The 25,319-nt window shown below is 39.0% G+C and overlaps 1 protein-coding gene across 2 annotated transcripts; it reads right to left on the reverse strand.

Annotated features, from left to right (window-relative positions):
* Positions 1-832: 832 nt before the first annotated feature.
* LOC127411775 (tetratricopeptide repeat protein 17) lies at positions 833-24,181 on the reverse strand. 2 transcript variants are annotated; one of them, XM_051647525.1, is made up of 25 exons: positions 23,972-24,181; positions 23,465-23,554; positions 23,159-23,328; positions 22,934-23,045; positions 22,703-22,834; positions 21,355-21,464; positions 21,017-21,164; positions 20,667-20,806; positions 20,138-20,298; positions 19,797-19,909; positions 16,720-16,866; positions 16,282-16,397; positions 14,183-14,333; positions 13,934-14,005; positions 12,143-12,367; positions 9,391-9,577; positions 8,613-8,744; positions 5,618-5,880; positions 5,331-5,478; positions 5,085-5,205; positions 3,126-3,285; positions 2,935-3,018; positions 2,662-2,781; positions 1,932-2,075; positions 833-1,846 (listed from the first exon to the last, which is right to left on the reverse strand). In XM_051647525.1, the coding sequence occupies exons 1-25, from the start codon at positions 24,179-24,181 to the stop codon at positions 1,715-1,717; spliced, it is 3,588 nt and encodes a 1,195-aa protein (XP_051503485.1). In that variant the 3' UTR covers positions 833-1,714. The 2 variants fall into 2 exon arrangements, with proteins under 2 accessions (XP_051503485.1, XP_051503496.1); XM_051647536.1 differs by lacking the exon at positions 13,934-14,005 and having other exon boundaries at positions 23,972-24,171.
* Between the last annotated feature and the right edge of the window lie 1,138 nt (positions 24,182-25,319).

A 25,319-nucleotide genomic window follows, 5' to 3' on the forward strand; every position in this document is an offset into this window, starting at 1 on the left:
GAACCATTTCTCACCCAAAGTGAATGCATAGCTTCTGAAGACATGGATTTAACCACTGAAGTTGTATGGATTACTTCTATGCTGCCTTTATGTGATTTTTTTTTTGTTTTTTTTTTTTTGCTGATCACTATTCACTTGCATTGTATGGACATACAGAGCTGAAAAATTCTTCTAAAAATCTTTGTGTTCAGCAGAAGAAATTCAGTCACATCTGGGATGGCATGAGTGTGAGTAAATGATGAGAGAATTTTCATTTTTGGGTGAACTCTCCCTTTAATATAGAGACTTTTTGTTTATCCATTATTAACAAATGCAACATACTGATACTTAATAATTGACATCCATTCTTACTATTGTTAAAAATAGCATGAATTATTGTTTTAAGTGTTGAAAGTATATTACGCCTTATAGGAAGTTTCAATGTATGTGTATGCATGTTTATTATGGCATGTTTTTATTTAAATAAATGTCATGAAGCTTCACAGCCACCTTGTGGTCAAACATAAGATAACAAATCTCAATCAACATTTAGAACCAATAAAAATAGTAATGCTTTTAAGGCAATGCAAACAAGCCTGTTGATGATTTCAGTTCCTAACCATTCTTGAACTGCAAAAAAAAAAAAAAAAAAAAAATCCACCACAGTTTTATTCATTTACAGTTAGATTTTTTTCAAGTGGGCTGATTTAGACATTTTGTGATATTTCTTAATGTGATTTATTCATATTGTTGAGTAAAACCTTTCAAAAATAACCAGTGTTGTCTTTAAATAACACTGAACATTTGTGATTCAAGTTCAGTTTTGTAAAATAATTCGAAAGCAATCATAAACGTCTTTCGACACATTATGTCCACTTTAATTTCTGAGGAACCTGCATGTTTGTATATAGACTATGGTCACCAAAATGTATTTACCATGACTTTCTAAGTATTAAATATAGAATAACAATACAGAACAGATGTTTAGATCTTGATATTTTAAGTCAACAGCTCAGCTGTTAAAAAAATGGTCACGCAAATGGAACAATGCTTTGCTTTAAGCAACATTACACATTATCTCTTCATTAAAGGTCCCTTTTCAAAAATGAAAAAGGGGGGTGGGGGAGAAATCAAGTTAACAATTCAAACCATATTCTTGCTGAAGTTTTGTTCAACTTATATATTTGCAATGATCCCCATTATATACTTTAGCCTGCTTTGATGGTAGAAATAAGGAAATCATCAGATCATAAGAGCCTAGGTGACAGCAAAATGTAACCACCTGAATTACTACGATTAACACTAAGTTTGAGAATGCATGTGTAAAGGGTTATAGCATTTCTTTTAACAGTTTTTTTTTTTTTCTGAATGATAAAATCCTGAGACACCCATTATATTATATATAGATGTAGTAGCTATTGCTGAGAGTGGACAAATGAACAAACTCTGTATTATTGGGGGTATTATTCAGGTACAGTCTGGCATTCAATGTCAGGCACACTGAAATATTGTACAGAATTTAAGTGACCCTTTTTGCAATACCAGCAATAATAATATCCCTTGATATATCAAGTTGTTTTCTTAAAAAAAAAAAAAAAAAAAAAGCAGCTGCGGCAACCCTTAAGCCATAAAACATCATCATAAAATGTTCTTAATTACTGGGGGAAAAGGGTAGCCGTTTTTCATAGATTAACTGAAACATAACCTTATAGACAATGTGTGTGCATGTGTGTCTTCAGGGAACTCGCCGATCCCTCTTGGAGAGGAGGTAACACTGGATGGTGTGTAGGCGGTCTTTGGCTGGCCCAAACTCTGGCTGGAGTTTTAGAGTCGACTCGTACCAATGCATGGCTTTCTCAAACTCCTCCTATTAAGAGATATTTTAAATGTATATGCAACTCTTCATGTCAATAAAATCCTTGGCAACATTGAGTGTCTCAATAATCACTGACCATTGCTATGTAGACATTTGCCAGAGTAAAATGGTTGACCACAAAGTGAGGAGCAATTTCCACTGCCATGCGCGCCACAGTTAGGGCGTCTTCCCATAGCCGCGCATTTTGGAAGATGTTGGCAAGACTGATGAGGGGGACATCCTAACAGAACATGGGAATGAATCATTATTTATTAACATCATGCAGTACAGTTGGCTTATGCATGAACCAGCCAATGAAAACGAATTTAAATAATAGTTCACCAAAAAATGTAAAGTTTGCCATCATGTTCCGACCACATATTTCTTCTGTGAAACACAAAATGAAATGTCTGTGCTGCTCTTTTCCATACAACTAAAAAAGCACCATAAAAGCAGTCTATGACTCGTGCACTATATTCCAAGTCTTCTGGAGACATATGATAGCTTTTCTTTTTAGGAATAAACCAAAACTTAAGCCGTTATTCACTGGAAATCTTCCCATTGCCAGTGCCCACACATCTAATTTGTGCCATTGCTTCTTGCTTGTCACATGGCCGATTGGGACACGGAAATCATGACGGCAAATGAGATTTGATTACTAGACTCCACTTTCGTTATGTGGAAAACCGAAGCTCTGACATTCTTTTGTGTTTCACAGAAGAAAGAAAAATAATACAACAATGCAGGTGAGCAAATGATAAGAAAAAAATCATTTTGGCTGAACCATTCCTTTCAGATAGTTGTAAGAGTGTGATAATGAACAGAACCTTCATGTGGTGAGGAGCGTAGTTTAGAGCCTGACGGAGGCAGTCAATGGCTCTCTTTCCCTGACCTTTAACCCTCCAGTACAATGCTGCCATACTGGACAGAACCCAGGAGGTCTGATTCTAATGGACATACAAACACCAAAAACATAAAACGTAAGAAAGTCCGTTGAGTAATACCCATCACTGATACATTTTCCAGTTGATCAAAAAACTTAACTTTAAATCTAACAGTCCCAGATACATTCCCACAGCAGACAACAATCAATGCCATACCTTTTCCAACACCTTAGCAATGCGTGTTCCCACTTGCTCAAAGGACTGTTGGGGAAATTTATCTTTTCCCAAATTCTGCAAAACCTGTGACAGAAGAATGAGAAGGTGAGACAAGACAGCCATCCACAAACATCAGAATCTCTCAGGTCAACAGAGTCAACCAAGGGCATAAACAGAAAGAGTGAAAGAACCTCTCTCAGCTGACTCTCTCCGGTATAGTGGATGCCTCCACGGTTGGCCACACCGCTCAGATGGTCTAGGGTGTGCATACTAGCAGGGAGGTTTGCATTACAGACCGGCTCCACTGCAGGCTCTTGAAGTGGAGTGGCAAAGTCTATATGATCTGTTATACTGTGGGGAGAGCAGGTATGAGATGTGTTAGTTGAACAAAACAATCTGTGGCAATAGTACACCAAAACATTTTTAAAAACCAGTCCATATTTACACAAACTAATGCCACTTCAAACCCAAATTACTTTCTTCCGTGGAACACGAAAGGAAAAATAAATATTCACACAGCTTTTGGCCATACAATGAAAGTGAATAGTGAATAGTGACTCTGGGCTATCAAGCTCCACAAAGGAGAAATTTTACAACCATGGTACAAGGTCAAAAAAATCAATCCAGATTAGTTCTTCTGTGTCTCGTGACTAAGTAACAAACCTGTGCTGTAGTCCCCGTATTTGTTTGGGCGCAATAAGTGGGACTGATTTTATATATAACAACGATCAATGATTTGCTTAGAACTAACGCATTAATTCAGTGCGATTAATTATATAAAAAAAATTATGCATAAAAAAAAAAAAAAATATGGAATTAATCATGTCCCCTGACCGTAATAAAAAAATATTACTACCACTGGAGCCATTCAAGCTTAAAGTGCCACCTGTTTTCAGCAGGGGGCAGTAAGCGAAACTCCAGCTGTATAGGCAATACGCAGCTATACAGACAACAAACCACACTCAGACATGCTTGACACACTCACACTTGCTTGATACTAGTGACAGCACAAGATGAGGATGCATTATTGCGTTCAAACACAGCTGGACGGAGCGTATTAGAGCACAACAATTTGGTTCTGCAAGTAAAAGTACCTTTTTTTTTTTTGGGATAGATTAATTGATATTCAACAATAACTTACAAACCATTAAGACCTACTGTGAACTCAGAGGTCGTTCATTAATGGTAATGCCTTTGTTAAAGTTATAATGCCACTTTATTTAAACTTAACTGTTTAAAAATCATGTTTAATGGCCAAATTCCTGGTGAACAGCTACATTACCTGTGGTCCAGCAGAGATAGATCCACCAATCAGAGAACCACGGCCAACAAAGCCTGCGAAAAGAGCCCTGGAGCGACCGCCTACTCCCACGGTGACCCGTGAATTATGCAATTGAGTCGGTCTCTCATCACCCTTAAACTACATATATATTTGTACATATCAGAATATTTTGCAATAAACGTAATATCTTGTTTCAATACTCAAGCAACAACCTAAAAATCAATAGTTTTATATATTTCCATTGCTTTTTATTCGATTACATCATTCGCAATGCTTCAAGGGATTGTAGTTTGTGTGCTTGTGAAAGCCGGTAAGTACACAGTCTTGTCCTTGTCCGATTTTCAAATAAATATTTGCCATAAAAAAAAGTTTGTAATGTTGTGATACACCTCGGAACTGGTTGGTTTGGTTCTTGGCTTACAACTCCTTTCATAAAAGGATTTTATGAAAAGCCTATGGAAAAAATACTTCCAGAACCAAGATGGCTGAAAACGTGGTCAGGCTCTGTTGCGCTCCATTTCGAATGCAGGGATCACAAAACGTGTTTTAAGTTTCAAACAATGTTTAACTTTACACAGCTACCCTTAAAAACACTGCGTATATGACACGACACAACCACAACAATTGACAGCCCTAGATTTGATTTCTAATAACAAATGAAATTTGTTGTGATCATTTGGCTTCAATTTGAATATAATGCACAAGCCATAACGCTACTTTTACAGTGTTTTATTGGAGCTTCACAGCCCGGAGTCACTACTATTAAGGCAAGAAGCCTTAATTCCACGGAAGAAAGCCATAGAGGTTTAGAGCGACATTAGGGTGAGTAAATAATCAGAATTTTCATTTGAAAACACAATGATCCTACTCTATGTTCTTGGCTGACACAGCGAGCCAGGTACTGGCCACAGTAGTGAGGTCTACACGACGTGTGCGTTGACATTCTTCGGGACCTGGCCAACCCAGACTGCTGTAGTCCTTCCATCTCTCTACAGACACAAAACAGCATGTCAGTAAAAATGCCTTCTGCAGCTACAGCACCAGTAGAATCATTTCTGTGCTAGAGAATGCACACCCTGTGCATTGCTGAAAAAGAGCAGTTCATTCTCAGCACCTGAGGGTCCAGGCGAGGGGATTGTGGGCCCACTGATCTCCAAGACAGAGTTGCTTGTAGATGGTTCACCCTGACGAATATCTCCTCCCACCCAGCCCTCGGAGGTATCAGTTTTGTGCTTTTTCACTCGTTTCACCTGGAATGTGATCTGAAGAAATGAAGAGAACATTGACAACTGAACCCAGATTGTCCAAGAAAATTCTGTAACTCTTCAAGAGACGGACATATACACACACACACACAAAAAGAGTGAACAGATACCATTACAGGAATAAAACCAGACGTACCCATTCGGCTCCCTCATCATCCTCACAGTTGCCAAAGCAGGGTCCTCCACTTCTAGCCCCCATGACCCTATCGTTTTTCAGCACGCGAATGCCTCGCAGGTCCCCCGTCTTTCCATTCATGTCTAGAGCGCCCTCAAACGCTCCAATCAGTTCCTCTCTTAGCCGCCAGTCCTGCTCCTCTACTTCCACCCCCTCCGTCTTCTGGTCTCTGCCTCTCTGCTGCCCACCCGCCTCCCCTGAACCATTACTGTCCACCACCACCTCTGCAGAAGACAATAGAGAGCAGAGCAAATATGAGTGGAAAGGGAAAGAGGAAGTAATAAGAGCAGCACTCACAGCTGTAAGTTAAGAAATAAGTTGGGTTAATTAGTCCTTTAAGAACAGCGCATTCAATATTAGGGCTGGTTATTGATACAGAGTGAATTCTGATTTACAACTCTCGGTTTGATTCAAATTTCGATTTTATAGCAATTCATATGGGTATATTTCAGTTATAATGTCCTTTTTGCTTACAAATGAAAAAAATTATCTCCCAGCTAATGCTGTTAAATATACAGGAGACCATCCAACTAGGTAAATTAAGAAGATATAAATTTATCAAGGTTCCTACTCGGAAACGATAAGGTAATAATTAATTAAATTATGAGACATTCAATATCTCTTCATTAATTTGGATGAGTTTTAAAAAGTCTTAAAATATTTATTGTAGCTTTGTGCTTTCAAAGACATAATTTGTGAGGCAAAAACATGCGAAAAACACTTGTGAAGTTGGATCCAAGGTTGCGCTGATGCGTCACTTCATAGACTTTAATGTATTCGGCAGCGCTCACGCGAGTCATGTGAAAGCCCCTCAACGTGTATAAACAGTCACTTTTACACATTAATAGCTCTTCCGCCCTTTTCTCTCTGTGATGAACAAGATAGTCTCACATGCCGATGCTGAAGTAAATGAACAACATGCCCCTCTCATTCAATTGGTCGGTACATGTACCAGGTCATTCTGTTTGTTTATGAATGAGAAGTTTCATAAACGCTGCTTCCATCTCCACGGTCCACGCGCTGCTGTAGCCAAACACATGATTGGCTGCTGCTGTAATCAATCATGAAGGTGTAAGCGTCCTTGACCATTGATGTTGTTTCACAATGTGCAGCCGCCGGCAGTGACAAAACGATACAAATTTGTATAAATTTGTCTCCTATTCCGAGTCCCGATCGTTACCATATTTTTGTGCATGTAACTTTGCTAGCAACGCACTCAAACCGTTTTATGATACTGAAATATTTTCCAGGACAAATAATTATTTTCCAGGACATTTAGGTATTTTTCTAATTTTCCATGACTGGAAAACTGTATTGCAAAATTCCAGGTTTTCCAGGACACGTGGGAACCCTGTAAAAGCATTTCCACATGCACAATGCGACGAGAACGTACAGAATTGGGACTAAACATCTGTGGGGCCACAAGAAAGCCACTTGATAGTGAGGCTAATTGGAAAAAATTATTTCAATTTGATAGGGAGCATAAAGACTGGACAGTGGAGCAATGGAAAAAGGTAATGTGGTTTGATGAGTCCAGATTTACCCTATTCCAAAGTGATGGGCACGTCAGGGAGCATGAAGGGAAGTGCATGAAGCAATGCACCTGTCATGCATAGTGCCCACTGTACAAGCCTCTGGAGGCAGTGGTATGATCTGGGGTTGCTTCAATTGGTCAGGTCTAGGCTCAGCAATGTTATTTGGCAATAAAATGAAGTCAGCTGACTACCTGAATGTACTGAATGACCAGGTTATCCCATCAATGGATTTTTTCTTCCCTGATGGCACGGGCATATTCCAGGACGACAATGCCAAGATTCATCAGGCTCAAATTGTGAAAGAGTGGTTCAGGAAGCATGAGGAATCATTTTCACACATGAATTGGCCACCAAAGAGTCCTGACCTTAAACCCATTGAAAGTCTTTGGGATGTGCTGGAGAAGACTTTACGGAGTGGTTTGAATATTCCGTCATCAATACAAGATCTAGGGAAAAAATGTATGCATCTCTGGACGGAAATAAATGTTGTGACGTTGCATAAGGTTGTTGAAACAATGCCACGACAAATGCATGCTGTAATCAAAGGTAAAGGCAGTCCAACGAAGTATTAGAGTATGTAAATTTTTGTTTTGGCCAGGCAATGTACAAAGTTAAGACAAATGCATTAGGTAACCAGAGTAATCTATGCATATAGAATTTGCATATTGTGCACAGTATACATACTGCAAAAATAGTATGTTTATGGTATAATGCTTGTCAGAGCATAGTCACCTAACTCTCTTAAAGGATAAGTTCCTCCAAAATTATAGCTCTCTCATCAATTACTCATCTTTATGCCTTTTCAAACTCTGTTTTGGAGTGAGAAACAGACCCAAATGCAACTATAAGTCTCCTTGGCGTGATCAAGATTTGAAGCTCTATTAAACTTCCTTGTGCTTGGCGCACGCACAAGAGTACATGGGCATAATGCATGTGATGCTTCAAATCATGATAGTGCAAATGAGACAGCAGATGTCAAGATTTATTGTGAAAAAAGGAGTTAAATTTCGGTCTGTTTCTCAGCCAAAACCGATCGAATTACTCCAGAAGACATGGATTAAACCACTCGAGTTTTATGGATTACATTTATGCAGCCTTTATGTCCATTTTGAAGCTTGAAAGTGTTGGACCCCATTGACTTGCATTGTATGGAAATAAGCACACCATAGCTCAATCAAAATATTTTCGTTTGTGTTCTGTAGAAGAAAGAAAGTCATACGAGTTTGAGATGGCATCAGGAGAATTAAGGTAAATGAGAATTTAAATTTTTGGGTGAAATACTCCTAGAATGAGGTCAAATTCCTTCAGTACATCACAGAAGTCTAACAACCGTAACAATTCAAACTCACAGCGGAGATCTATCTGAAGTCAACATCATACACTGAAAAAGCAGCACCATTGAGCTCCATTATTAATCTTACTCTCAAAGAGGAGCGAGTCTTCTAAAGCAGACACAGGAATGGCATCACTGTCCCATGCCTCCTGCCTGCCACTGCTGCCCGAGTCCCAGTCCTCCAGCTCCGAGTCTTCCTCTGCCTCACAGCCAGAGTTAGCTACACACACACACACACACTTCAGCTTAACTTGCATTCATCAAATTAATATAACCAAATTATAAAAAAAAAAAAAAAAGAAAAAAAGAAAAAAGAAGATACAGACAGATGCAGAAGGTAGAAACAAAGGCCACTTTGATAAAAACACATAATTTGTACTGTTGTCTATGTTGGCATGTTAGTTCAAAAGGGGGTTGCCATATAAATCCCTAAATCAGTACCTCAGAGTTCCCCCAAATGAGAAGAGGACAATGCATTCATTTTTGTCTGCAGAGTGCAGCAGCATCTAAATAAAGCCTGTGCTATTTTCAGTGCCCTGAATTATTGAGGACACGATTTCGCTATTTCAAAGTCTCTCTCACTCAGAAGAGTGCCAGGGGAGAGAGAGCTGGGCTAGAGAAGGGGAGCAGCACAGGATGCTGAGGAGAAGAGAAAAGGGGAGCAGAGGGGAGGGGGAAAGCAGCAAATCCAGAATAGAAGATGCAACGGTAAAGGGTCTAAAATTGGCTCAAAGATTACAGTTCCTGGGCTATAAAAAGAGCACATAGCGCTCCGTCGCTGAGGTTGCAACCAGGGAGAGGGAAGGAGTGAGTGATGGAAGGTGAAGTGGAGTAGCTGTCTCTTTTCAGCTGAAGAAGCTACTCACACAGGCAGGCCTGGTGCTGGAGATTGTAGAGGAAGGGATAGAACTGGATGCAGCGCATTAGAGGCAGGCTGGCACGACACTGGGGACAGTGCACTGTGAGGGTCAGGGCATGACGAAACACAGTCAGAGCGCCAGACATGTTTCCCTGAGAGAGATAAACGCTCACCAGACTTAACAAGGTGTGAGGCTGTTTTGAAAGAAAGACACACATAGATAGAATGGGTTAAATCATACACACACACACACACTACTTTTTTTTTATTAAAAGGTGCATCAAGTGATTTTTTTAGCTAATTGCTGAACGTCTAGTCTAACATAAATAAATACTAGTTTAAAAAAAATATATAAAATGTACACTCACATGAGAAAAGGACTCTAGTCATATCAGTCTTAGAGAAAAAGATTTATTTTAAATTTGCCGCTTTGGTGGACATTCATGAGCGCCGTCGTGTTGAGATCGTATGACTGATATTACTTGTTTTATCTCAATATAACTTTTTTTTTTTTTTTCCCAAAAGTTTTAGGCAGTTGTGAAAAATGTTGTATAGTGAGGATGCTTTTAAAAATACTGCCATGAATCAATCCTCCGAGGACCACTTGCCCAGAGTTTTTCCAAGGTTGTTGGCAGATAGTTTGTTCTAAGCATCTTGGAGAACTTGTCACAGTTTTATGTATTTAGGCTGCCTTAAATTGCTTCTGTCTCTTCATGTAATCCCAGACTGACTCAATGATGTTGAGATCCGGGCTCTCGGGTCATACCATCTGTTGCAGAACTCCTTGCAAAGATTGCCAGGGGCTTCGAGATCAGTATTGTTTACATTTCAGTCGTGAAAATTAAACCGTAATAATGACACACATACCTATTCAATAGTCTCTTGCAGGCTTCAGTGAACAACATCTAACAGAAGGCTTGCACATTTGTGCACATTTTGAGAAATATTAATAGATTCTCATTTATTTTTTTACTTAAGATTTCTTCAAAAAGAATTGTCATGCATGTCCATTTTACACTAAATTATGCATTCTGAAACACTAAAGCACTCTAATACTCTCATATTGTGTAAGTTACATTTATCCAGAACAAGAAGGGTGCTATTATAGAAAAGACAAAGCTGTCACTGGCACTGCAGCTGTCGTTTGCTCCACGCTGCATATTCTAGAAATTATATTTTCTCTGCCTCATTCTATCCACATTAGAAACAGTAGATTGTGTAATTTGTAATGTTTACATTCTGCATTTAGTGCAAAGATTCATTGTGCAAAAGCTACACGTGGTCATAATATGCACCTGCTACCCTCTGTATTTTAAGATTAATTTTGTGAAAATAATCTGTGTTAAGATAATATAAAAGGTTCTCTCTCATTCGCTCACACGGTCACACACATGATACTTTCTACTTCAATAGCAAAACAGAGGCTTGGGCATTTTTTCTGCATTATGCTTAAACAATGGCGTAAGAAAGTAGTTCTACACACAAAATTAAAGACCAAAACCTGAAAATGTTTTAAGTTAAAAACATGTATATGTTGTAACCGTATTATATTAGAATGTTTTTAAGTAACTGGAAATGACCTAAAACACTAGTCATAGCGATATCTTACCTTCAGTTCTTTTCTTTTTAAAGGAAAAAAAGATTTCCCTGAACTGTTCTCTTTGCCATTTTTGAAGATTTATGAAACTGAGGAAAACTTGCATTACTTACAGTGGCATAAGTTTCATGTGAACACTGAAGGACACGTCAACTCATTGCTTAACTCCAACAAAAAAACAGGCACGTTTTCGCAGTTGAGAGAGAGATTGCGTGTCCATGGTTGCCAGATTGCGCAAATAAGACATAATACTGGAAGAATATTTCCAAACTATGCAAGCGTAAAGATCTGATTGGGAGATTGATCTCTTGCAACCCCAAACATGTCTTAACCTAAACCTATGCAGCTCGGCTAATCGCCATTAAAGTCTGTTATTTATTATTTACGTAGAGAAATAAAATATTTACTTTTTGCATGATTCATTCCAAGTAATACATGACACAATAGATCTAAAGGGGATGTTAAGGGGGTATGGTGGTTTTAAAATGGGGATGCTTTTTGACATTTCATTAAGGGGGGGTGGCATCCCCCCTTAACACTAGTCCGGCATGTATCAATGAAAAATCTTTCACAGAATTAATTTCAAATATTTTAAATTCATCGGCAAATGGCTCTGCAACATCAAAATAACTTTTTCCAAGGTGTTTAAAGTCTGCTTTTTTTTTTTTTTTCACCTTTTTCTCCCAATTTGGAATGCCCAATTCCCAGTCCGCTTTTAAGTCCTTGTGGTCGCGTAGCGATTCGCCTCAATCCGGGTGGCGGAGGACGAATCCCAGCTGCCTCCACGTCCGAGACCATCAGCCCGCGCATCCTATCACGTGGTTTGTTGAGCACGTTGCCACAGAGACATAGCCCGTGTGGAGGCTTCACGCCATCCACCGCGGCATCTGCACTCAACTCACCACGCGCCCCACCGAGAACAAACCACATTATAGCGACCACGAGGAGGTTACCCCATGTGACTCTACCCTCCCTAGCAACCGGGCCAATTTGGTTGCTTAGGAGACCTGGCTGGAGTCGCTCAGCACGCCCCGGGATTCAAACTAGCGAACTCCAGGGGTGGTAGCCAGTGTCTTTTACCACTGAGCTACCCAGGCCCCCTTAAAGTCTGCTTTTTAAAAGCTGTGGTCACTCTCTACTGTAGGTCAGTGTCAGTAAATACCTCTGAGTGGTTGATCTGCAGGGCCTGTTGCAGCAGCTCATGGGCCGCATCATGCAGGCCGTAGTGGAGCAGCAGGTTAGCGGTGTTGACCAGCGGCATGTCCCTGTGCTGGGGAGGAGCAGAATGCAGCGCCTGACGCAAGCACACCAAAGCTTGTGCTCCATTTCCTTTGGCACGCCAGAACAGACCTGCCTCATTCTGCATCAACCACTGTGGTCCAGTCATCTAAGAGAGAATGTTAAATGCAAGGTCAAATTTTGCCACTGGTTTTGACAAACCTTGGACAGTTTTATCCAACTTGTGTTTTTAATTTCTTTGTTTGAACATTCCATTTTATATTCTAAAAATTGGAACTGTAAACTGACAGAAAAAAAGCTTATGTTGTTGACATCCAAAAAAGGCTGATAACAATTTCCAAGATGTTCAAATTGGAGATATCAAATAGTGACAGACCAATATATGGGTCAGGCCAATTAACTGGCTGATATTTGGTCTTTTTTAGATTATTGGCATTAGCCCATAACCACACCCACATGGCTGATTAATCCCCTTGTGTCAGCTACAAAAAATAGTGACAGCCTTGTCAATGGATGGTGCACATTTTCTGTTTTCAAATAATTTGAGTGAATTTTGAGACATTTTGGACATTTTAAAATGTGGTGTCAACTAAGTTGTTCATTTAATTTGAGCAATTCTGTCTATGTTTCATTTGCTATCATTAAATTATGTTACATGGCCTTCGGCCACCCTGAAGTTATTAGCATCTGTATCAGCCACTGAAAATCCCTTTCCAGTGAACCACTACTATCAAAGTTTATTTCCCCTTTACTTTTTCACTTTTACATTTTGATCTCTTGATACTTCCGGTCACATCTGTACTTTTCCTTAGTTGCAAGATCCACATCCTCCATGCTTACAGAAGTTTCCTATCAGTCAGATTTTGATTGGGTTGTGAATCTATTAAATAAAATTTACGAACTAATCACACAGTTTTCTGTGATTAATCACAATTAATCATGGTACATTGTTAAAACAAATATTAAAATATAAATCAAATATATTTACTTTATACATTGTCTCAAATAACTTGCAAGAATCATAATTTATTTTAGTAAATGTGCATGTTAAATTGTTCTTTTTTTTTTTTTTTTTTTTTTTTTGCAGATAGAGTTCAATTAGACACATTTTTAAAGGTATGAATCTTTGATACAAGTATATGTATACATGCCATACAATCAGTGGACATGCTTAACTAAACGTTTGGCAAAATCTTCTGCCATTTTTGTAATTATACGATTAAATGGGCAGATTCCATTCATATCAAGATTTAATGTCAAGATAATCTAAGTGTACATTTCCAAGCATTATTAGACACTATACATACAGATATAATACTTGAATGCTAAAGTTTAATTTGCTAAAGTTTAAAATCTCAAAACTTTCATTTTTATTTGCTTCCATTCAGTCTGAATCACACACACACTGGGTCTCTCATGCAATTTCACTTTTGACACAGACTGGTTCAGATGACAGCAAGAGGAATTTTTCAGGTGAAGCGAAAAGATAAGGCAGCTTGCCCATATCTCTCCCACACTTGGCTCACCACTTGCAAGATTTCAGTCTAGATTTTTAATCATGTGAATCAATTCTATTGCTGTTTTCAAATGTATTAAAATCTTCAGTTTACTGGGGCTTTCTGGACCTCAGTAAAATCCACAAAAACGCAAATGTTAAATCTGCTAATGCATAAGTACATTAACAAGTAACCATGTTACCGAAACCATCTTTTACCTTGTCAAGAGCCTGAGCGATCAGTGCTCCAGTTTGCTCCAACCTCTTTCCACCACTGCGCTTCAGTAACACCTGCACCAAACACACATACACACTCAACTCGACTTGAGTAGAATGATTCACCTGTGAAAACACAACACTCCTACATACTAAATACCTCCCCTTGCTCTATCTACCTGCACTAATAGTTCGGCATTTTCCAAGAAAGATCTCATTTAGACTGACTGCGTTGACTAGCCAGGCTCATACCTCTGCTGCATGTGGATCAGGCAGCTCCTTTTCTAAGGCCCAGACCACAGAGGTCAGAGGGTCTCTAGCAGTGACATGATTCTTAAAGCTGCAGTTCGGGGTCTTTGCTGGTGGTGGAGGACTTTCGTTGTCCAAGAGGATATTCAAAGCCCTGGAAACATAACAAATAACAAGCATTTGAATAATACAATTACAAGAAAGAGAAGGAAAAACAAACACACACACACACACACACACACACACACATCAGCCACAACATTAAAACCACCTGCCTAATTTTGCGTAGGTCCCCCTCATGTGCCAAAACAGCACCAACCCACATCTCAGAATAGCATTCTGAGATTATATTCTTCTCACCACAATTGTACAGAGCAGATATCTGAGTTACCGTAGACTTTGCCAGTTCGAACCAGTCTGGGCATTCTCTGTTGACCTCTCTCATCAACAAGGCATTTCCATCCGCAGAACTGCCGCCCACTTAATGTTTTTTGTTTTTGGCACCATTCTGAGTACATTCTAGAAACTGTTGTGTGTGATAATCACAGGAGATCAGCAGTTACAGAAATGCTCCAACCAGTCCATCTGGCACCAACAATCATTTCACGGTCCAAATCACTGAGATCAAATTTTTTCTCCATTCTGATGGTTGATGTGAACATTAACTGAAGCTCCTGACCCGTATCTGGATGATTTTATGCACTGCAATGCTGCCACACGATTGGCTGATTAGATAATCGAATGGATGAGGGGGACCTACACAATATTAGGCAGGTGGTTTTAATGTTGTGGCTGATCGGTGTGTGCTGACAGAGTTTCCTACTTTTTTGACCAATAAAATTCCATCACATTTCCATGAATTTTCCAGTAATTTATGATTAATGTAAAATGGATTTTTAAGATTGATTTTGAATCAGACCAGTTGATTTACTTACAAATAGAAACCATTATACATAGGAAAACAAAACAAAAAAAAAATGTTCATGGCTTTTTAGATTTTATCAATTTGTATGACTTTTCCCAGCCTGAAAATCACAATTTTAACATCCCCTAATAATTCCAGTTTTCCCATGGCCGTGGGAACCCTGTATAAAATTTGGCAATATAAAGAAATAAGTACAATATCTCAAACTTTCTTTCCCTATAATAAAACAAAAATAATAATCTAGTACCCGAGAGTGAAAATACATGTTGGGTTAAGCAATTAATTTAACACAGTCTTAGGGATGTGCACGTGTAATCGACAAATCGAGTATTTGTTCTGCACCACCTAGTCAACTGTTAAAAACACTACCTGAATATCACTAATTTATTTACTTTGCACATTTGCTTGCCGTGAGCAGCGCTGAATTATCCTGTACTTTCCCTCTAAATCTCTCACCAAATCTTGCTGATACAATTAAGTCCACTGTGGGCGCTGTGTATGTGTGTGTCGTCAAGGTGTTGGATGAGAGGCGATATAATGACGTCTGTGTTTGGGCAAAGCCAAGTGGGGCAATACTTGTAATATTTTGATTCTTATTGAATTCTACTCTATTGATATTCGGTTCTTGTTGGAGTCATGCATACCAACGGACAAGGATTTGCTTTTATGGTGGAAAGGAAATGTGAAGCAATACAAGAAACTCAGAAGCTTATCAGACCAGTATGTGTATGCGTGTTAAATCTCTTAACAAGGGCAGAGCGCATTTTATAAAAAGCCAACTTTCACCACTTGTTTTTCTAGATAACATGTGTAATTATAAAAATGTTATAACATTTATGTAGACTCAGAGTTTATATACTGTATGTGCATTACCCTAATGCCGTCAGTACTGGTTTTATATAAGCTCTGAATAAGTGCAAATGTTTTTTACTGTTATTTTTAACCATTCTTGGTAATATTTGTGAATAAAACAAAATATAAATGTCATGTGCATGTCCTACTTGATATTTTTAACTGACATTTTAATTTACAAGTAACTGATTATTCGTTTTTTGTGGGTTAGAATACTCTACTACAAAATTACTCAAAAATACCCATCCCTGTGTCAAGTATGTGGTATTGTTGTGTCTATTGATTGATTGTAATACGAGGAGTTTTACAATGTCACATATCTTACTTAAAGTTGCGGGACTCAGGGGACAGGTAATAGGTGGGAAGTAGGTGAGCAGGGGGAATGGTGGAGAATCGCTGTGCACAGTCTGACCTCCTTGGCCATAGCACTCTCCGACTCACCTATTCACACACAACAAGTATACAGAATTTGACCTTTACTGTAGGACATACAAGGGCAATACAGACATGTGTTCTAACATGCATATAAACAATGACAACTTGGCCCACAAGAAATCTGTGCCCACAGAACCTTTAGGCTTTCAGTTACCAATAAGACGTAGTACTCGCAGTTCTGCTCACCACATTTTGATGCTTTTTAAATACATTTCACAGAAAGGGTGAAAAGATTTCACTTGTCCTGCTGATGACCAGCGATGTGCAAATTTTTGCCAAATTAAACACACACACACAATCTCTCTCTTCCACACACTGAAGCTCTTACATCAGAGGAGGTGGACTCCTTGTCCCAGTGGGTAGCAGGTTCATGTCCTAAGGACATGGTGTAGGACTGCAGAGGACTGTGACTCTCATTCCCACTCAATTCAGACACCAGAGCAACACTGCTGGCTATGGAAACCTCTTCGCCAAACTACACACACAAACAAAACATGTCACAGAGAGAGAGGAGATAAACATTTAAGCAATATCACACAAGCAAGTGCTGTTTAACAGAAGTCAGCTGAATTCAGTTCAACAGCACCAAGAAACTGATATTTTAACACAGTACGGCAAGCTATTTTGTTTTGCTCCAACTACAACAGGCCCACAAGAAGCCAATGCAGGATTAAGTGGGCAAGCATAGTGGTACAAAGAGCAAAACAATCCAGTGCTGTTATTCAAAATATCAGCACTCTTGGGACACCCTTTGATTGTCCAATCAAATTGGTGGTTGGAACAAACTGTTGTATACTTATAAAGCTGTCAAATTAAAATTGGAAATTCAAATATTCGTCGAATTGAAGATAAAAATACACATTCCAAATGCTAAAATGAGCATTTCTTGGGCTAAAACAAGTGCAGTGCAATGAATTAAACAGAAAAAGGGTGTCTTGACACACCTTTTAAAGTTTGAATTTACTTTTAAATTGACACAGCATCTAAAACAAAAAAAGCATCGTTACTGCACGAGGCGCTAAAAAAAAAAAACAGCATGTCACAGGGGCCTAGGTAGCTCAGTGAGTATTGACACTGACTACCACCCCTGTAGTCACGAGTTTGAAGCCAGGGTGTGCTGAGTGACTCCAGCCGGGTCTCCTAAGCAACCAAATTGGCCCGGTTGCTAGGGAGGGTATAGTCACATGGGGTAACCTCCTCGTGGTCACGATTAGGAGTTCTCGCTCTCAATGAGGTGCATGGCAAATTGTGCGTGGATTGTGGAGAGTAGCATGAGCCTCCACATGCTGTGAGTCTCCGCGGTGTCATGCACAGTGAGCCACGTGACAAGATGTGCGGATTGACGGTCTCAGAATTGGAGGCAACTGAGACTTGTCCTCCGCCACCCGGATTGAGTTGAGTAACCGCGCCACCACGAGGACCTACTAAGTAGTGGGAATTGTGCACTCCAAATTGGGCGAAAAGGGGATTATACATTTTTTATTTATTTTTTAAACGGCATGTCACAAGGCAATGGTCAAAAACATTACATTACTTGGAAAAAAGACTGTTGTGTTTGGAGTGAATGGTCCCCAGAGGTGGAGGTTTTTGGTGGTTGTCTTGACTATGCATTGCTCGCTTATCAGCATCTCACTATGTAAGCATACATTTACATATGTACATACAACTGTATTTAATAAAAAACACAGTAGTACTGCTGGTTTTATGAAGCGAGTCCATGGTAGTATTATGGCACCAGTATGTGCAACACTTAACACAGAACCGTCCACGAGGCATTTGTTTTCTCATTTTACTTAGTATTTGAAAATATGAACTGGCTCAATCTATTAACTATCATTTTATGCACATTTGTTAACACTCAGATATGTTCTTTGCCATAAACAATCACTACAACGTGGTGCTGATTAGTTCAGATCAAGGAGCACAAAAATACTATGGGTGCGTTCCATTCAGAAGTGATCATCCCTATGTCCTATTCCCTTCGAAGACTTTATCAGCATCCACTATGAGAGCTTTGGAGGGCTGAAAGGTGTGGAACTCAAAGATCAAATTTATTCAGAACTCAACTTTCAAATAATTTTTTTTGGAAATTCTGTTTGAAGCGATTGTACAGCATGACTATCATGATTGTCTCCCTTCGAAGTGCCCTTCAGAGGCTGATTTATCCTGTTTGGAATATTTATATTGGAGCTGTCAGAATTAACGCGTTAATGCATGAGATTCATTTTAAAAGTTTAACACGTTATTTGTTCTTAATTGTGATTAACGCATTTACCGTTAATGCAACATAAACCAGCATAAACACTGGTTTGAAGAGCAAAACCTTTGTAATGTTCACACCCGGAGTAAGTACACTTACGCACACACACACACACGAGCCCTTCTATCAAGGGGAGCCTACAAGCTTAGCATTACGAGGAAGTCCCATAGACATTCTATTGGCCGTACTGCCTCAACATGCTAGTTGACAGTTACGTTTTCTCCTATGATAACTTCTGTGGTTCTATCTCAGTAAATAAAAATCTCCAAGCACACACAAACACAAAACTTCCATGAAAAAATGGAGAAAGGACCTTTTAATGAAATTTGTACAAAACAAGTCCAGATGGGACTTGTGACAGGCTAAAAAAAAAAAAAAAAAAAAAAACCTGATTTCTATGTAAGGCACATTTTAATTACCACAGAAGCACGTCAAGTCTTAACTATCACCAAAACACAGAATGAGACATTTGTCTACAAGCACTTTTCATGTGGAGTTAAAAAAAACTGGTGTTGATGCCCTAACACGAATCATGAATGCGGCTTTACGATTGCTGTAGCAAAGCGGTTAGCCACAGTCTACCGGCAGATTAATATTGTGGAGGATGAGAGTTTAAGAGATTTAATGCCCATTGCAATGAATATGCAACCTATGTGGGGACTAGTTCTTTCAATTAGTCAAACTCCCAGATAGACTTTGGGGAAACGTTCATTGTTACTAGAATTGGTGCTATTTTAGTGCATTTCTATCTTTATATTGTGAAAGGCTTTGTTTGGAATGTGTTACATTGTTACATATTGTCTTGTTTTCTTCACTAAGATGGAAATAAATGCATTTGGACAGGAAAAGTATATATAGTGTCAAATTTCAGCACTTTCAAAATCTGTGATTAATCGCGATTAACTACAAAATTATGTGATTAAAAAATTCTCGACTGACAGCACTAACATTATATATATACATATATATACACACACACACACAGTATATATTTAGACAGCTGTGCAATATCAATATTTAAGAGGCTATATTGCTTCAATATTCAGTCTCATTACTAAAATGATGCATGCAAAGTAAACAAAGTAAAAGAATTCATCATGGTGATACACTGAAGAGATACAGAAACAGTTTGTTTTCTGTCTAACCTGAATGTAGTGAACATTTTCAAACCGTTCTCCACGGTGATATCGTACAGGCAAGTCAAAAGGGCAGTGCAGGGTGAACTTCTGCTGGCCCATATGGCACATTTGGTGGTTTCCTGAAATATCACAGAAAACCATCAGAAGTTATTTACATTTCGTGTGAGGCAACAGGGGAAGAAAACAAACGTGGCACCAACAAGATAAGATCAGGCAGGCTTGCGCAACATTAAAACTAGTTTATCCAGTACACTGCGCAATCTTATTTCCCTTCTTGTGTTTGTGCATTCATCTACGTGACAGAATCCGTATGACTGGTAAAGAAAGTTGTTGAAATGCAGTCTAACCTAATTGTGCTTCCTTAGCCATCTGGGTTTCGTGAATGATGTTTCGTAGGATCTGCTCCTCCTGAATGAGCTTGTGTTTGTCCAGCATCTCCTGCTGTTGCAGGTAATGATCGTGCTGCTTCTGGTACTCCTTCAGTTCATTCAGAGTGCGTTGCAAAGACCTGCACGCAGAGACAGAAGCTACTTATTGTCCCACACTTTGACTTTGAAACCATCTTTGAAAAATTCATCATCAATATGAGAACCATTCCCAGGAAACAAGAATTGAAAACTCAAAGTTAGAAATGGACAACTTTGCTCATTGGGTTCTGATTGTTTATTTGGCTACTACCAAACTATTGAAGAAAACAAGACAGATTCACAACAATGCAAGATAAACATATTCAATAGCACAACACTTTCATGTTGCATTCAAATAAATCGAACCCCAAAGCTTTTACAAATGGACTTGAGAGCTTGAATGACCTTTTTTTTTTCATTAATATCTTGATAGGTTACAATATGAGAATACAGATCGTTTGTCTGTTACCGGTGTTGAGCCTCGAGTCTCTGCTCCAACTTCTGCTGACAGAGGACGGCATGTTTCCTCCTGAGGGCCTGCTCAAAGCCTGGCTGAATCTGCAGGGCCTGCTCATAGCACAGCACTGAGTGATTATACTCCCCCAACATCTACCAGAGAGACAGGAGGAAGTGACAGCGAAGAAATGAAACAGTAATTGAGGGTCATTTGATATGAACAGGGAAAACAGATACTAAAGAAAAACTGCCATTTGCTGTCCAGTAGACCATGAATGTTCACAGAGGATTGTGAGGAAGTTCAAACAGAGTCTAAAAGCACTTTCAGAAACCAATCTCTTTTCTTCCTCATGCTGCACTCACAGCATAAATGTTGCCCAGGGTATAATGGCTGGTTAGCAGATCGGTGGGGAGATCCAGAGCAGCATGTGCAAGGATAGCGGCGTCAGCTGAGAAGTGTGCTCGGTGAAGTATGTTTGCCATATTGACAAGAGCAATGTCTTTGTGCTGCCTGCAAATAGAGGAAAATAAAATATGCAAGTGAATACAAAACAAGGTGACTCTCTTGTGGCATAAACAATGCAGCTCTTTGCGCAGGAGGCAACACAATGTTATGTTACTCTGGTTTCGAGTACGGATTCCAAAATACTGTTGTGTCTCATTATACAGTTGGAAGGTGTCCATGTGTCATTTTCCTTTACCTTGGAGAAAAATGGAGGGCACGGACCACACAGTCCACAGCTCGCCTCGGTTCATTCTTCAACCGCCAGTAGAAGGATGCCAGGTTATAAAGCACCCAAGAAGAGGAGTTCTTTACATATTGAAGGAAGGAAGAGAAAACTAGTTATCATTAATCTTCAAGGAAGGCAGCTTCCGATGACCGTTTCTCTGGATATCTGGGAATCTTTTAACATTGGGAACCACAGGAGATCAAGTGTCATCAGGTTCCCACACCTTCTGATCAATACATTTCAATAACTTCTCCAGCTGTTAATGACTACTGTGCAAGGTTTTTTTTTTTTTAAATCTATTTAATGAGATTTCTGGGTGAATTGAGATGTACCAATCATTGGAAATAATAGATTAAAATTAATTATTAGTGTAGAAGTGTCTCCAATTAGAAAAAAACATCCAGAGATTTGACGTGGCTCAATAGGGGATGCAACTCTCTATGCCACCCCCCCCATAAGAAACAGCAATTAGCTTTGAGTCACGCAGGCAGTTACCCTCAACGGAGAGACTGATATTATCCTTTTGGCTTTCTTGCAAACAAGTTTAAAGAGATAGTTCACCCAAATAGAAAATTCTCTCATCATTTACTTGCCTTCATTCCATCCCAGATGTGTATGACTTCCTTTCTTCTGCAGAAAACAAATTATGATTTTTAGAAGAATATTTCATCTCTGTTGGTCCATACAATGCAAGTGAATGGTGACCAAAACTTTGAAGGTCCAAAAGGCACATAAAGGCAGCATAAAATTAACCCATACAACCATATTTAAATCCTTTTTTACTATAAATTCTCCTCCCTGCCCTGTAGGTGGCAATATGAAGAAAGCGAATCGCCAAAAACAAAAGAAGAATATGAAAGTAAAAGATGAGATTTATAGTAAAAAAGGACTTAAATATTGATCCATTTCTCACCCACACCTATCATATCACTTCTGAAGACATGGATTAAACCACTGGAGTCTTATGGATTACGTTTATACTGCCTTTGTGATTTTTGGAGCTTCAAAGTTTTGGCCACTATTCACTTGCATTGTGTGGACCTACAGAGCTGAAATATAATTCTAAAAATCTTAATTTGTGTTCAGCAGAAGAAAGAAAGTCATACACATCTGGGATGGCATGAAGGGGAGTAAATGATGAGAGAATTTTCATTTTTTGGTGAACTCTACACAACCACAAAGTACAGTATTTAGCAGAAAAAATATATTCGACCAATGCATTTACTACAGAATTTTTTTTTTTTTTTTCTGATATTTCCGGGTTAAATATGACTGTGAGAACCCTGAAGTTAACAAACCAAGTGGCATATGAACTTACTCTCAGCAGGGCCTGTTGTATCCGATGCCCAACCTCATCCACACTCTGACCCAGTTTAAGAGAAAAGGAGGTAAAGATTGGGTCATCCTTTGAAAGCAAGGGGGATGTGAGGTTCACCTTCTCTTGTACGCCCTGAGAGAAAAGTGAGTCAAAGACATTGAGCATGCATTTAAGAGAAAGAGAGAAGAACAGAAATGTATGGCCGTAGTGTAAAGCACTCAGTACACTTACCCTGAGGTGCTGAAATGCATGAATGCTATAAGGAAGGTCAAGAACTTTTGCACAGTCAGGTTTTTCCAGGTCTGGAGGTAGAGCTGACATTTGATCCAAATAATCCTCCGGACTAGAGCACAGTAAAAAAATAAAAATAAATTATCCCACACTGAGACCTGAAATATTCATTACAAAAACATGTGAATAGGAACTGTGTGCCCTTTGTAAACAAACTACACTGACTTCAAGTCTTTGCTCTCGAGGGATATAAAAGTGCCATCATAGAGATCCAAGTCTCCTAGTGGAACTTTAGCTGCGACACAGTCAGCATCTTCTTTATAGTGCCGCTGCTCTAAACCAGTATCCCGATCCTCGTTCTCTTCAATGTGGATTTTCTGAGCAACTAGTTGCTTCTGCAAAGTGTACAAAAGCACATTGTCAGAGAATAGGGCTTTTAAGTTTAGGGAAGCATGCATTCACTTTAGAGGATTTCACAACAGAAGTTTCATCTTAAAGACATAGTAACTTTATGATGAGGATTAACGTCACCTCTAACTTCTTGAGGTAGTTCACACGAGTCTCTTGCTGCATGAAAAGAACTAAATGATGGGGGTGTTTCAAGTTTAGAGGAGAGTCCACCTGTAAATGAAAGTGTACAAAAGGCAATGGCAACATCAATGCACACAGACAGACCTGTTAGGTATCAGGTCAGAGGTTTGACACAGTGCTGCGAGGGCTGAGGTTGGTTTGAGTTACAAGCTTGATGACCATAAGGAAAGGCATCAAGGAGCCAAAATAGACTGATGATTTTGACAGCATCACTTAATCACTACACATGAGAGTAGATCTCGGACCAAAGCCATCATGGTATATCATGACAATTAAACAGCTGTCATCATATTAGTTACACTGAACTCAACACACACAGTCCTATAAATGAATGTAACTGGAAGATAATCAGATCAGACAGTGATTACTGAAGCTCGCAGCTTTATCTTCTAATGTAAATATGATTTAGAGACCGACAGAGGGACTAAACACGACACACTCGCGTACTTGCTGTTGAATTTTGCCGTCCTCCGTCACCACCCAGTGTGTGGTGGCTCGCCCGGGCTCGGTCAACAGTGCCCAGATAAAAATGAACACCGGTCCTCGAACGGACGGGCTCCAAACGCGATTCTTAGTGGAACTGGTGCCTAGGCTTTTGCTCTTGTCACCAGCCATCTTTCTACCGTCTGTCCATTCGACCCTAAATACTCGCGTCATTCACTAACATCTACTTCCGGGTAACATAGTGACCCCGCCTCCCACACAGCCCAAACTATTTTTGGGTTTAGTGCGTTTCGTTACTAACATCTCGAAAACTGTTCTACGTAAATTGCAATTACTTTATAATATTATATGTTTTCAGTGCTTTTCTTTCTAAAAGGCTAACATTATTCGACCTGACTTATGAAATGTGAGAAATTTGGTTTGCACAGTGCATACGGTATTTACCCAGTATAATTCCTGTATTAACTATACAAAACATCTTCTTTACATTGCAAAATGTCATTTTTACATAAATATCACACCGGATACACCAATTCTTACCACATGTCCCTTTTTACACAATAAAATGTACCAAATCCTTCCAAAGACAATGGTAAAACAATTGATTTGCTTCTTTTATCAATCCACAAAATTCAAATGTGTATAATTTAGGAAATGTAAATCTTTTCAAGACCTGTTTAGACAAATAAATCCTATGTATGTGTTTAATATGCTTATTTGATTAATGTGCTTCTCTTCTATATTAAAGGAATAGTTCATCCAAAAATGAAAATTCTCATCATTTTCTCACCCTCATGTCATCCCAGATGTGTTTGACTTTCTTCTGTTGAGCACAAAGATTTTTAGAAGAATATTTCAGCTCTGTAGGTCCTTTCAATGCAAGTGAATGGTGATCAAAACTTTGAAAGTCCAAAAAGCACATAAAAGCATGTTTTTACTATAAATTCTTCTCCCTGCCCAGTAGGTGGCGATATACAATAAAGCAAATCGCCAAAAACAAAAGAATGTGAAAGTGAAAGATGAGATTTATAGTAAAAAAGGACTTAAATATTGATCTGTTTTTCACCCACACCCATCATATCACTTCTGGAGATATTGATTAAACCACTGGAGTAATTTGGATTACTTTTATGCTGCCTTTGTAATTTTTGGAGCTTCAAAGTTTTGGTCACAATTCACTTGCATTGTATCGACCAACAGAGCTGAAATATTCTTCTAAAAATCTTTGTGTTCTGCATAAGAAATAGTCATTTTTGGGTGAACTACCCCTTGAAAGCAAACATCTTATATAACGTGATGTATAGAAGGTTGATTGTCAAAATGGTTTGACAATAATAACAAGACTCACAGA

The sequence above is a fragment of the Myxocyprinus asiaticus genome, chromosome 2 (assembly GCF_019703515.2).
Source record: "Myxocyprinus asiaticus isolate MX2 ecotype Aquarium Trade chromosome 2, UBuf_Myxa_2, whole genome shotgun sequence".
Taxonomy (NCBI): domain Eukaryota; kingdom Metazoa; phylum Chordata; class Actinopteri; order Cypriniformes; family Catostomidae; genus Myxocyprinus; species Myxocyprinus asiaticus.